The sequence below is a fragment of the Poeciliopsis prolifica genome, unplaced genomic scaffold (genome assembly GCF_027474105.1).
Source record: "Poeciliopsis prolifica strain line A6 unplaced genomic scaffold, Auburn_PproV2 SCAFFOLD023, whole genome shotgun sequence".
Lineage (NCBI taxonomy): Eukaryota > Metazoa > Chordata > Actinopteri > Cyprinodontiformes > Poeciliidae > Poeciliopsis > Poeciliopsis prolifica.
This window is the reverse complement of record NW_026562398.1, coordinates 5471107-5486229: the sequence shown is the minus strand read 5'-3', so window position 1 is coordinate 5486229 and position 15123 is coordinate 5471107. Positions and strand designations below refer to the sequence as shown.

Sequence of the window (15123 nt, the reverse complement as noted above, 5' to 3'; positions counted from 1 at the left end):
AATATGAACCTGATTAATTACAATTCGAAATTGTCCATCCAATTAATTTTAGATGGCAATGTTGCTGTCGGTGTCTAAACTTAGAAAAAGGAACACATGCCGTAGAAAATTGTTTTGCAGGCTGGAGGCTTCTTGTTCTAAACTTGACACGACAAAAAAATAGCACAGATTTATATATGTACACACTTTTTTTCATATTTTCTTCTTCAAGTATACATATGAAATGTATACATTTTGCAGTATTACACTGAACTTCAGTGGTTAAAAAATTCCATCATGAAACTAGAAAAAAAAACATCACAGTACTTTTCAGAATTTTAAAATAAATGTGTCAGCCTCCATTATTGAAGAGGGCTTCAAGCTCTAATAAGGACACTGGGGGCTCAGCAGCATTTCAGAGAGACACACAAACAGTACAAAATCTTCTGCTGGACCAGAGACTTTCATGTCAAAGACACTCTAAAATTTCAAAGGTGACAAAAAGGCAGACATCATGTTGGAAGGCTGCTCTAACCCTCTTGTAATCATTCTCCATAATGGCACTTCAGATGTAATCCCAAGGGGCTATTTGAGAGAGGGAAAAGACCTAAATGAAAACACAAGTCTCTGGAAACAGCATGGTGTGTCAAAGATTGTGGCTTTCAGTGATAGCAGCAGTTGCAGATTATATCTGGCTTTTTGAAAAATTGGCCACACGCTAATGCTTTTTCAACATAAACAAATTCAGGGACTGACATCCTTGAGACACCCATGCAAACAGGTGTTGTGATTGAAAGGAATAATCATCGAAGCCTGTTCTCCTTTTCTTTCATCCTTTCTGCTGAGAAATCTGTCCTTACCCAGTTTAAACAAGCTATTAAAGAGGCAGATGCTGCTTGTTCTAATTCTAGTGTCCACAGTACAGTATACTGTTGAGATTAGATCTTTACATATGGTCCAAAAAGATATATTCCTGTTTTTTTCATTATTATTATCCAAAATTAAATCAGACTTGTTTTCGAGATGACTTTTTTAGAATGGTTTCACTCCACCAAAGAAGTTTACACAGCTTTCCTTGTTATTTGAGAGAGAGAATTACCTTTTAATTGTAATACGTAGGCCCAATATTTTCAGAATCGTTTCATAATCTTCTCACAATAGTTTGTGGAAATTTTGGTCCATTCTTCTTGACAGAACTGGTGTAATTGAGGTTTACAGGCTGCCTTGCTTGCATATACTTTTCCAGTTAATCCCAGAAATTATAACCAAACATTTTGACGCGCTTTTACAAAATTGTGAGAAAGGAAAACGCTGGATTCACAAAATTGGTTTGCCAGAAGTCTATAAAGTTATTCAGCAGTTCTGTACCAATTGCTGAGATGTTATTGTTCAGAAAATGTAATAAGGAATAGAGGAAATTGAGTAGATTGAAACATATGATAAATGGCCTGTACTTGTTTAACACTTTATCAAGAACAGAGGACTCCAAAGTGCTTCAAACTACAATCGGTCATGCACCCATTCATGCACTTTCACACAATGATAATTGCAGGCTACTGCATTGTAGTGGTGCCCTAGAGCGGTCTAACGGAAGCAAAGCTGCCATGCCTTAACACAATCGGGCTCTTTAACCACCAGCAAAAAGGTTGAAGTGTCTTCTTTAAGAATATACAGACAGAGACATGGACATAGACCAGGGGCTAAAACCAGCAATCCTTACATTAAGGGACAAATTCCTACCACCAGTCTTGACCATTGCCATTGTCCCGTATGACTCAAACAGAATATAAAGACCAGGCACCAGGACAGAATAAATTAAACTCTACTGCACTGCTAGAAACTCCAAGAAAGATGAGGGTAAAAAAAGTGGATTTTGCATGCTATTTAAGATCCTACATTTTGAACACAAATGTTGTAAATTAACCTACCAGAAGCTTACAAAGCCATAACATTCACTATGGCTTTGCTTTCCATAAATATATGAAGGCATCATAATTTCACCATATTTTAACTCCTGAATTAATTCCTTTTCTCTCTTATTATTAATAAAACATGTTTGGTTATCACGAATCATCTAAAACTCAAAATGTTTAGTCTCATTTCATAACATACAATTAGAAAAAGGTTATGTCTTTTAATACAGCATAGACATCTAGCTTCAATTGCACTGTTTCAAAGTATATTGTCAACATGATCTCAATATTCTTAATTTCAAGTAGCGCTCACATCTAGTCAAGTACAGCAGTTGACCTTTTGTCAAAACCATTTTGAATAATCAGATGACTGAGTGGTCTTTCTATTTTTAACATTTCAAAGTGACAAACTTGTCAGTCACAGCTGTCAAAGCAGTTCTATTTAAGGAAACATTTTACATCAGCCCCCCCGAGTTGTCTTAATTGCTCTTCCTTCCCTTTGACTCCAGAGGAGGTTATTTGCAACATCCTCAATGATATTGACTACTTCATAAAATACTTAACAGTCACACCACCAATAGGCAGTCTGAGCAAATGTATAGTTTACTAATATAAATGTAAGATGCCAGATTGTCTTGTCAATGAGTCCTTATGCTGTAACCTGTACAAGCACTTTGATTCAAATGCCAAGAAAATGATAACCTGAGCTCAACACCAGCTGCTTTCAGCTTACTTTCATAGAGATTACTAACATTCCTGAAAGTGTGCCTGTGTTTGTAAATCAAACCAGCTTTACTAAATTGCCTCGGCTGGCGGTAGGAAGAGAATTTTGTGAAGTAGCTTGTTCCAATTAAGAGTTTTTGACGCTAATCTGGAGCTGATTCTGCTCTTTCAGGGTTCTCTGCTACATGTATAAATTGCTACATGGCAGTACAAACTCATAAGAAAAGGTTTCCAACAGCATTTTTGACACTTACTGGCATTCTTAATAATTATGAGCAGGAACCATTGAAATAACCTTATTTTTATGGAGTCAAGGATTTCACACAGAAGATAAGATTGAATACATTCATGTAATGTATTCAATCCAAAGGATGGAATTTTTCCAGATATTTTAAACAATTTCGTCCAATAACAGAGAGCTTTTTTTCAATTATTTTGCAAGTCTTCATCCAGTAATTGTAGATCTGCAAATTGATATTTTTTTCATTTGTAACAAGTGACACAGCTTTTTGTGGAGGGGCAAGACGGTGGCATCAATCCTCTGGTTGTTCAGAAATCTCTGTGTTCACTGGGGTTGAAAGGATTTTGTAAATATCTTGTGGCTACACACACAGATGCAGTGTTAATCAAATCAACATCCCAAGTTGGCAGTTTAAGCCTGACTAAAACCTGCTCTTTTCCTCACATAAAGCAGCAATGCATGCAGCGGCTGTAACATTCGGTGGGCGAGACTGCAGCTCAGTATGGCCTTTGGCTGCCTAATGAGATGGAACATTTGGCCACTTCTGAACTGGCTGTTTCATTATGAGAGCAGACAACTGAAAAACCCATTTAGCAGCCAAATACCTCGGGTTTTGATTATGACAAAGCCGCATGTTTCCCCCAAGTGCCTGTCAGATTATCAATCAAAGCCAGTGCAAAATTTAAAGAATTTACTTTTTTTATTCTTTTTTTTTCTCTAGTTGTCAAATTAAGAAGAGTTGGGGACAGGCTGGTTTGACACATAACTACATGTTCTTCCTTAAACTGAGAGGATGTGAAAGCTTCATTGTTTTCTCCAAAACAATGATTTTCTATGTGTGGTTGTCAGTCTAAAACATGCTGTCTTTTATTCCATTTTTTAAACGGTTATTTATGTGGTTTAATCAAAGGACAGCTGACTAAGCTCTCTTTCTCAGATTCTTGACAAAATGCTGGAGCAAAAATGGCTATCAGAATCCACATTAAATGTCACCAATGACAGATATTTTTCCTTGTATATTTGAAGATTCTAAACTAGAAACACTTTGTGTCTGCAGTTCATATTTATCTTGACAATTCCCTCCTCCGTTTTCCTAACATTTGGTACATCACACTTGGCTGTGGAGAAGCTTGTCTGATTTACATGTAAAAGATGAAGCACTAGTCAAACAGGACCCAGAGGCATACTACGGTACTTCCACATTGCCAATATCAGATCTGTGTCTGTTCCCATGATAACTTCTTTTGCCTGCATTAGCACAAAATAATGTTTTTAGGTCATGATATTAAAGCCCAAGTAGCCCAAAATGTCTCCCTTAAATTTATTTGAAGGTGCTCTGAAAACTGAAGTTTACAGAGCATTGAATGAAACATCATTCAAAGTTTCATTCATGTAAAACATTGAATAATGGAAACTCACACTGCACTCATCCCCGATAACGCCGTTCTCATCGTTAAAGTTTGTGGTAGCATTATATTGTGGAAATCATGTATTTCACATGCAAACGCAGAGCAAAATGCCGGACTATCTAGGCAAACAACTTGTTGAAAAATGCTCTTCATGTTTCTCCCTCATGGTGGCCTATCAAATGAAATCTCTGAAATAAAATGTTAATTTTGTCTCTACTTTAACTAAACTGTGGTAATACTTTCAGAACAATAACTATATGTTCTAATAGAGTACATCTGCAATACATACTCTATGTTTTTTCACAATATAGTAAAAAGGCCTGTCGGAGTAACACAAATAATCTGAAACAATGTAAAATATATACACTTTTGATTTCAGACAAAATGTTGAGGTCGTCAGGTCCTAAAGCAGGTAGGCAGTGAAAGCTTGGAGAAAAATCATATCTGTGTTCACTGTTGTTTAATTCAGATATTTTACCAAAAGGAAAAAAGTAGTTGCAGAAAACATGAATTTATCCCAAAGCAAAAATAAATAAGTAAGAGTTCAGCAGTGTGTGTGTGTGTGGGGGAGGGGTGGGGGGGGGGGGGAATTTATTGCAGAGAGATTGTAAAAAAAACTAATGTTAAGTTTAATAAAAAATGTTTTTATCATCAACAAGCAGCTTATATTGACATTTTTAGAATTCTTTCATGAAATGCCTGATAGGCAGTCAATTATTCCCCCTAGTTAATAAGATTTGAAGGTAAAAAGATACTGAATGTAAAAGCTATTATTATAATTAGTAGAATCAGTAAATATGGGGATGGTTCATTAACATTTTCTTAAATGAAAAGAGTATCCTTGAAGCTGTCCTATGATGTTCTGTGTTATGTTTGTCTGTGAGGGTTGGCCAACAGGTAAATGTGCTGATTGCATTTAAGGACTCTTCAGGAGTAATGTTATGTCTCTCCAAGATAATGATGATGGACAGCAGCTTCAGGCTGCCAGGCATCAGGAGTTTTAGTGGCACAATGAGTACTGGACGTGTCATTACTAATTACTCTCAGCTACAGCAAGGGTCTGGGGTCAGAGCAAGTGTGGGTTGGCTGCCTGCTTGCACCAAACTGAATGTATTCCCATCTATTCTGCATCGTTTTGATGCCACAAGCAAACTTTCTTTCCCTTTCAGCCTGTGGCTTTTTCTCTAGGTTTGGAAATCCAGTTCATGTCCCTCATTCCATCTACTGCAGACTCTACAAATGCACAATGCATAGGTTTTAATTGAATAGAGCTACAATGTGTGGGAAGGAAATGGAGCATCACCTGTGTGCAAATGTTTTAAATTAAGTTTAATTTGTATTTTGCGATCACCAAGGGAGACCTTCCCATACAATAATTTAATTCAATCTTAAAATTATATGGTCGTGCCTTAACCCTGTCTACAGCAGGTATACAGTTGCTGACAGTCATATGGAAAAAAGTAAAAAATGTGACAAAAATATGCAATGTATAATGACATTGGTATAGCCCGTGGCTTTTTAAATATACTGTTAAGTGAAAAAAATGGTAATGGTAAAACATTTAATAGTTTTTAAATGTCATTGCAAATATTTTTTTTTTAATTATGACAAGGTCTTTAGTTTAACATTTTTAAATGAAAGACCAGTTTAAACCCACGATGGAGACATTTCACCTCTACCTTGACAAATGTTCATTCACTGTAATGTAACCTCTGACAAACTGCTAGAAGTCTACTGAAATGACCTGGACAAGTACAATAAAAAAAATGTTGTTTTTTTGTTGTTTATTTGTTATGCTGTCAATGAAGTAGTTAAAACATTATGTAGTTAAAATAGCAATATGAAACAAAAAGCAGTCAACCATAATAGTATTAAGCAGTTTGGATCAAAGAACTGCTTGAGATATCAATTTGTTATGTTTTAGTAAGCTCATTGAATTTTGAGCTTTGTCTATTTACATTAATAATAGTAATAAATAGTCAGCTTCTATTGAATATATAAAAGATTAAGTTAACTTGCATAGAAGCTATGTAGATGGGATTTAAAAAACATATCAAACATTAAAATGATTAGTGTAGCTCTCATCAGCCTGGAGACTTACCATCCTCTCTGGATTTTTGAATAAATGCGTCAACACCACTTTCTCCATAGTTTCCCTCTGAAGCTACAGTGGAGACATAATTCCAGCGCATGGCTTTGACGATGTCAACCATAGCCTGAGCCTGGTAAGTGTCTGGGGGCACCACACGGGAGAAGAAGTCATAGCGTGTGTTATCACTCAGTTCCGGGGCTGTAGAAGCATAACTCACTTGAGGGATCTGTAGAACCAAAAAACAGGAGCAAAGAGACAGAGACGGTTACACATGGAGAAATATATAAACAGCAAGCTTACCGTGAATTAATTAAATATGCAGCAAAAAGGGTTCTGCGTACACAACCATATTAACAACATGACACCTAACATCTGTTGAAATCTCTCAGCAACTCCTCGTTGGTTGTTCACCCTCTGGAGTTGTCACGTTTTAAATAGTTCTGATGATCACAAGTTTAGTTCTTCTTCCTTAGGAGTTTTTTTCACACCAGTCAAGCAACACTAATCTGCTCAAAAATCACTATTTTCTCTATTATGATGTGAAATGTATTTGGTGTTGAACTCCAATGGTGCTAACTCTGCATACCTGAGATAAAAAAAAAAAAAAAAAAAAAAAAAAAAAAAACACTCAGTAAAAACAAGACATTATTACAAGAAAAAACACTTAAATCTTATTTTGCTTTGTGAAGATTGAAAATAGTATATTATAAAGCTTGGCTTTATAATATACTATTTTCCTTCTACAAGGAAAATATTATATTTTCCTTGTAGAAGCAAGAAAAATATACTAGGAAAATATAGTATTTCCTTGTAGAAGGAAATAGTATATTTTCCCTCTACAAGCAAGTGCAGTTCTTTAGATTTATCTTTATACACACAAACTATATTGAACAAAGGAACACAAACAAACTTCATGTCCTCCATTTTTATTGCTTTAGATTGTCATTTGTGGCTACTTTCTCTATTTCTGATCTATATTATTAAAATCTATTCATAATTTAGAAATGGATAGTTTTTATTTGTTTTCCACAAAGTGATATTCATTCATAAAACAGTCATGTTTCTGCCTTCAGGTTGTTGGGAAAGAGGCTTTGGCTGATCCTTGAACGAGGGAGGAGTGGCAGGTGAGTGATGTCACTGTTTCTCAGTATTGAAAATGTTCATTAAAGTGGTTTGGGCATCTGATTTGGATGTCTCCTGAAAACCTCCCCTCCAATTATGTCCCACTTGGAATAGTTCTTACTACAGACCCAGAATGGACTGGAAGTTTCCGTTATAAGTAGAAGACAATATGAATGGATTGACAGTAAGATTAGCTTGCTGTAATTTATTATTATTATTATTATTTTTATGTTGCTTATGTTGGTTAATCCATCTAAGAAACTTTACCAACCGAAGATTTTGCTTCACCAGTAGTTTTCTCCACAAGCAGTGGGCTGACTGCTGTGGGAATAATAACATCCTTTCCACTGTTCTTCACTTCACACAGTAGAGGCCTTTGATGTGATCAGCTGCTGCCCTGCACTGATCCTGGAAAAATGGCTAAAGCCTGTGTTGGGAGAACAGCTGTTCAATGTTTGCCCATGACCTTCTGCTCCTGTAAATCCAGTCTCATTTTGATTTCACTGCTGGAACCCTTTACAGCAGATCTTCTGGGAGCAACAGTTCATAACATTCTAAGACATAAAAGACATATTAAAAGATGTGTGCATGCTTGCTGGTTTCATAAGCTAGCCTATCAAGAGCAGACTTTCTTACCTAATCAACTCAAAAAAAAAAAAAAAAAAAGCAGTGGCCAGAGAAAAACATACTGTGTTTTAATGACAAAAGGGTCTTATTTTAGCGATATGTTATTTTTTCTTCTTCTTGAAATTGTATTTGTTCTTGTGCGCCGAGGGTCCAAATCCTGCTACCAACAGTGATAACATGATTTCACATTCATACTGAGGTACATCTGAACCCTGAGTTATCTTGATTGCGAGTTGGGAGAACTTTCACTTGCTTCACATTGTGTTTCATTAACTACTGGAAGCAATGCAAGTGTTAACTTTTCTAACAGTGCCTTGACGTCATGAAGCTGAATACAGCAGGATGTAAGTGAAGTGTTGCAGAAAGGTGTTTGTAGGGTGTTAATGATGTCTCTTTTTATTTCAAATATCTATCACACAGTAAAATGAGACTTTTAGCAATTTGCACCTATATTTCACTTTTTCAAATTGTTTTTCAAAGTGATATAGTCATGTTTGTTAATTCCATAAGTAAAAATATGTCCTTTAAGAATATAAAATATTTTTGTTATGCATCAAATTATTTTTTTATGTTTATATTTTTTCAATTTAAAAGAAAATATGGAGAGACGTTGTTGACATTTATTTTGCTTTCTCAGACATTCCTGGTGGGTCCTAAGGTGGTTCTTTCCTACATGGAACACATTGTTATCAGTATGTCACTGCTTCAGGTTTGTTTTTGTCAAGATCTTGTTGTTTTGGGTTTAAAGTTTTGACTTCTTATATGTTCTCTGTTACTGTTTATTAGATTAGTCTTGTTTTTGTTCTACTGTCAACCTGTTTACAGTCATTTTAGTTAGGGTTGTTATTTATTCCATGTACTTAGTTTTGTGTCCTTAAATGTGATTTTCCATGTCCCCTGTTTGTGTTTACTCCACCTTTCTATTTTGTGTCCTCCATGTTACCCATTATCTCTGGCACTTGGGTTTCTGTGTACTCATCCCAGGTTTGGTAAATGCTTTCCTGAATTTCATTTATTAAGATTTATTTAATAATACTCCTTTGGATTCCACTTGCTTTTTGATCCTCATCCTCTCATTCTCATCCACACATCATTACAGTTTTGACATTTCCTAAATTGGACATGTTAACAGTATCTAAGTACACAAGGTTGCTGTGATACTGCAAGTCATTACACATTTATTTTGACTTCCAGTTATGTTATTAACATAAAGCATTTTGCATTTTGCCTCTTCTCTCCCCCTAAATAAACTAGATATATTATGCCTTCACCAGGAATAATTTATCTGTTAATATTAAACCCTATTCCCTAAAATACTTTACCACCCTTGGTTCAGGCAGTAACTAATCTCCTTACTAGAATTTGGCAGAAACAAATTCCAGAATTGGATTGGCTACTTTTCATCCCTGTTGGCTCACAGTTTGCCTCAAACTGACCTGTTTTAACCTAGAAGTGAAAGGCTGTGAAGTGGACTGTGTCAAACATTGTCCCAACTTTAGCTAGCCAGACAAACTGTAGACCGTAATTCTGCCCAGGGTGGAACCTAGGTAACATTTAGTCGCATTAATAGTAAAGAACAATCATCAGTAGTATACGACGAATAAGTAAAAGCTAATTATTGTTCAATTATTCAGTGTTTTCATGTGTTTTTCTTAATCACAAAAATCTAGAATATATATATTTTTTATTTTATAATAATGTTGATTGTGATTAAAATTTTTGATTAAAAATGTTTAATTCTGTTAAATTGCATTTCATAACTGTTTGCTATTTTTGATAACACAGGTGTGAGCTGGACTCATTATACTTTGTTCTTTCCTCTGGTTTAATCTACTACTCGCAGCAGTTTATATGGGGCAAAATAAACCTGCATTGACAAAGTGTTTACTGACTGGGCTACCATAATAACCACGACCAAAAGTGGCATCACAGTATCTCTGTCAATCATTTCTCTCTTACATTTAAAAGAAATGCTGCCAATAATAAAACACAGTCCCGTTAAGCGTGAATCTTGACAATTGCTTGACAAAACTACTTTATTCTCGTAGGCAAACCAGTGAAAATATGGTCATCTTAAAAAATGAGTAAAATCTGTTGAAACTGGAGCTGAAGTAGTGGAACTTTGTAGATCTATCACAATATCCATACCCACACCCTTCTCCACAAACCCTTCACACAAGTCTATGCAGCATTTCTTTCTATTACACATTCCAAAACCCCTTTCTAGCACTATTTATTTTAATTAGGTTTCGGAAATAAGTTTAATTGCTGCAATGTGAGTTTCAAGTAGATATTTGAAGGAGTTCAAATATTCTTACAGTATCCTTTAAATAATTATGTCTGTTTAAAGATTCACTGCGTCCAATTGGCATTGCATAAGTGCAGCGGTAATGGTGCTGATTAGAACTATAAAGACATATATATTTGCACCATTTGTCGAAAACGCTTAGTGCTTCAATGACCCTTTGGATATATTGCAGTGAATGTCTCCAGAAAAAAAAAATGCTTGGTGTTAATATTATGTGAAAATGAAACAAGTTCTACATAAACTACAGTAGAGAGAGAGGGAAAAAGAGAGAAAATGCTTTTACAATATGTGGTGCAATAACATCTATTTTCAGTGCCACGGAGTGAAAGCTGTTTAATTTCAAAAGGTGGTTTCTGATAGGTTTATTTCATCCCTTGGCAGTCATCTCCAAACAGTGACTGTCCAAGTAAAGCCTAGCAACTGGTGCCACTGGCAGGGTGGATGCCACATATCTGTGAATTATCATGAATTATCATATTTTAGGCGTTCCAGAATTATCCAATATGACCAATATAATCTCTGCTCTTTTTTTCTACTGCAATGGGCCTTCCAGCCAAAGACTCTGTTCACATCCTGGTCTCTACACAGTCACTGTTCTCTGAAGCAGAAACCTCAGCTTCCAAAATGCTGTTTAGAGATAAGTCCTGTCTTACTCCACGGTAAATGTCAAATTTGAGATTGGTCCATAAGTTCTCAGTGGTGTTTAGGTGGGGTGAGGAAGCTGGTAAATACCGTGGCCCCCTTCTATGCCATGGTCCTTCATCTTTATTACAGCTTGAAGGACAAATCTTGCAGAAACCGACTGATCCAAGTGTTGTAAATAGTATTGCTTTAATATCACTATAAGTGTACAGCAATTTCATACAGGAGCCTAGAGCTGCCTCCTGAGCAAATGACAAATGGAGCTATATAATCTGAAAACTTTCTCATTTTAGCAATATATTTTTTATGTTAGTACAATATGCTATTATGATATCACAAGAGAACCTTTGTTTGGTGTTAATGTACAATAACTGATAATTCCCACTCCAATCATATAATCTATGGTAGTCAATGTGACAAGAAAATTGCTATTTAAGTTAATTCCATTTACACAGACACAGAAAGGACAGACATGTGGTGCACAGCAAGTCTTTCTGCTCAGTCACACACATCTTCATTACACTCTGAAATATCCAAGGTGAGACATCAAAGTAAACTCTGATCATCCTGTTTTGCAGACAGACCATGAGGTTTATGTGCCTTCTCTCCTGCAGCGGTTTTAACAATACCAGTGCTATCAGGCCCAATGTAAAAAAACGGCTGCTTACTCTACAGCTTGCTTTGACCTGGATAGGAACAGCAGAGTGAATCTGCTGAGTCACAAAGCTGTTTAGATCTATAGACCCATTGTTTCTGAGATCAATCTAATGAGAATTAAGAGAACAACACAATCTCCACAGAGACGCTTTTGCTGGGAAGCAAAGTCCAATAGGATGCAACAGGTGTTAATTTAATGATTTTTTCAGGACTCACTGTTTACAGTTCAGAGCGAGTGTTCCCGTTTGTCCTCAACAGCCGATTAGATGAATTTGTATTGCACTTTAATAGCTGTGTGTCTTTGTAAAAATGTTAACAGTAAAACAGATCAATAAAACTGCACAAGCAGAGAGCCATAACATTCTTGTTTTTAATGTGCTCGCTTCAAATGTAAGTTAACATATGAATAGATGCTAAATGTATCACATAAAGTACGAGTCCAATTTATTGAGTAAATCTGAATTTTTTTTGTCATGTAGTGTCCAATTTGAAGGGCATAGAGTTATAAAACTACAATGATTAAACCTGACAGAACCTAACTCTGCTAATCACTGGAATACAGTTAGTCTTAGAAAATTAACAAACCAAATAAAAAAATTATAAAAATATACAAGATTTATTTATTAAATATTTATTAATCAGTCTTCCTCTTCAATCTCTGCCTAATTCACAGAGGATTTATGACAGACATTAAAAAGATAAAATTCAAGTTCTAATCAACAGAAAGAGCACATCAGTTACACATCAGCTTCAAATCAGCAGAGCTCATTCTTTGGTGTTTATGCTTTTACCACAACTTGGAAGTGTTTATAGATTCAGGGAATGCAAAAGCCCCAGACAGGCAGTGTCAAACTTTTCTGTCAACAAATGCATTTATTGTTCCGCAAGGGATGAAAGACGCATCGAAAGCATTTAAAAAAAATACAAAAAGGTTTGCCAATGCTCCTGGTGTCAGAGCACAGTGAAAGTCTATTGTAACACTGAGCACTTATGAAAAATGTGGCTGTTTTACATGCAAAGTGGGTTTTGTATATCAGAATTAAGCTGTGTTTCCTGTCATCCCCTCTTCAGCTGAAAGTCTACCATATTTAACCATCAATGGTATACAACAGTCCTTCATTACAATTCTGTGGAGAGGTATTTAGGGGTTACTATATTTTGGTAGTGTGATTAAGTGCTTTTTGCATTACAATTGGGACTATACCATGTATAAACTCCATGATAACCAAGCTTTGGCTACAATCAGAATATGTGCACAAACTGGGAAATTTATTACATGTAGCACACTTTTAATTGCAGCTCTACATGTTTCAAGAGGAAAATGCAGTTTCCGATTTTCTTATTTCGTGCAATCATTTTGTTAGAAATATTTAGTATATATTATTTTATGTTTGCTGTGTTTGTTGTGTGAAGTTGTTTTGTTGTACAACAGGAACTGAACTCAACCACCTGCAGAAGGTAGCAAACAGGAACTGAACTCTGCACTTTGCACTCTGCACTACATCAACCCGTAGGTGCAACACATCTGTGACTCAAGAGAACAGAAGAAGAAGAACAGAAGAAGCAGCAACGCTACATAACTAACTCAAGATAACAGAATAAGCTATGCTACTAGGGACTGCTCTAAGGAAATAAAAAGGAAGGGTTCAGAAGAACGTGCTTCAGAATAGAGGGAGATTGTAATTGAAGCATGCTCCTGTCTATTCTCCTTGCAGCAAGTAAATCTAAAACTCTCTTGTCTTTCTCCTATTTGTGTGGTGTTTGAATGTCTTACGTTGTTTGAACCTGACACTTTTTCAATTGCAAGTTAAGAAAGCTTCTTCATTATATTATATTTGGTCCAAGTCGACATATTTAGTAACCAATTCAGAATAAAATTCCCAACAAGTAACAATTATATATATTATATATGTGTGTGTGTGTGTGTGTGTGTGTGTGTGTGCGTGTGTGTGTGTGTGTGTGTGGGTGTGGTGTGTGTGTGTGTGTGTGTGTGTGTGTGTGTGTTTGGGGGGGGGTGTGTGGGGGGGTGTGTGTGTGCGTGTGTGTGTGTGTGTGGGGGGGGGGGGTGTGCATGTGTGTGTGTGTGTGTAGTGCATAATAATGGGACATTGGAAGACACTAAGAATTGGATTTTGTTTTCCTGTATCGGATGACAGTTGCCTGAGCAACCACTTTAGGCTTCCATCTGTTTCTCGTTCCTCATCATGGCCCTGGAACAATCTGAACCATTACACAGATTGTGCATTCATTACTTGCAAATAAGACTATGATTGCAGGTCATCCCGTTGCCCAAATTGTCATTTATAATCTTTTGTTCCTTTGTGCATTGGACTTTCTATGTTTAAAATGTCTTTTCTTCCTACTTCACTGATGAGTGTCCAAATAAAAAAAAGTTTTTTTGGTTTTAATCTGTTTATTTGAAGTATGAAAGTGTTTTCTTATGTGGGAGTCAAATAATATAAACTACATAAGCCAGGCATGAGAAACATAAAGTCAATTTATGGATGTTCAAATAATTTTAGGAAGTATTGAAATCTAAACAAATCAAAATTTTAGGTATAGAGGTCTTTATAAAGTTACAAAAAAAAAATGAATTCACCTTTAAAATTCATTTTCGTTTTCCTCCTACTGTCACTAGTTCATTTTTCACTTTTTGCAAACCAAAATACAAACAGTCTTACAAATGGATTAAATATTTGACAATCTCCAACTCCCCTCGTTGGTTCTCCTGTTGTGAAAGCCACTCTGTCCTGATCCAAAACTTAATTATTGCTTGTATTTTTTTATAATTAATTTTACGATTGGCAACTGTGATTAATTATCTCATTACAAATGAAATTACCTGTACTCACCATGGAAATTATTCCAAATGAGGTTTGATAATGCTTTGAAATTTCAGCCAAATGACATTTGTGACTAATGAATGATTGCAGAAAGAACAGTGCTGTTGTTCATTACAGAAGTTTGACCAAAGCTCTGCCTGATTATATTGAATTAAATTAATTTAAATAACATTCACAGCCGTAAAGAGGGTAATATTATCAACACCTGACAAATGTGACATTGCAAAACTTTCTAAATACAATAAAAGGTCTTCATAAACATAAAAAGCACAACTTTTGATGTACTTAAAGTTGGCCTAATTAGCTCCTAAATTCTATGAAGTTGAATGGGCTCTATGCACGTCCGCATGAGCGAAATGCGCTTTCTATTTTCCGCTTTGAGCTACCATGACAGCGAGAAAAGATAAATTCGTATTTCCGACGCAAATAAAGCAATACTGTGAACATTGTTGTTTTCCTAATAGAATGAGCTTTTACATTTTCATGGATCTCCAAGCGATCCTGAATTGAGAAGACCATGGCTTGTAAATATTTGTTGCTACCAGTTAATGCTAACAACTTTCACTT

General features: G+C 35.7%; 1 protein-coding gene across 2 annotated transcripts in view; it reads right to left on the bottom strand.

Moving 5' to 3' along the window:
• LOC129370372 (metabotropic glutamate receptor 4-like) overlaps positions 1–15123 on the bottom strand; it is a 164197-nt gene that overhangs the window by 53125 nt on the left and 95949 nt on the right. For both annotated transcript variants that reach the window (XM_055046329.1, XM_055046330.1), the window contains exon 3: positions 6367–6583. In XM_055046329.1, coding sequence (XP_054902304.1) covers positions 6367–6583 — 217 coding nt within the window. The remainder of the gene's footprint in view (positions 1–6366; positions 6584–15123) is intronic.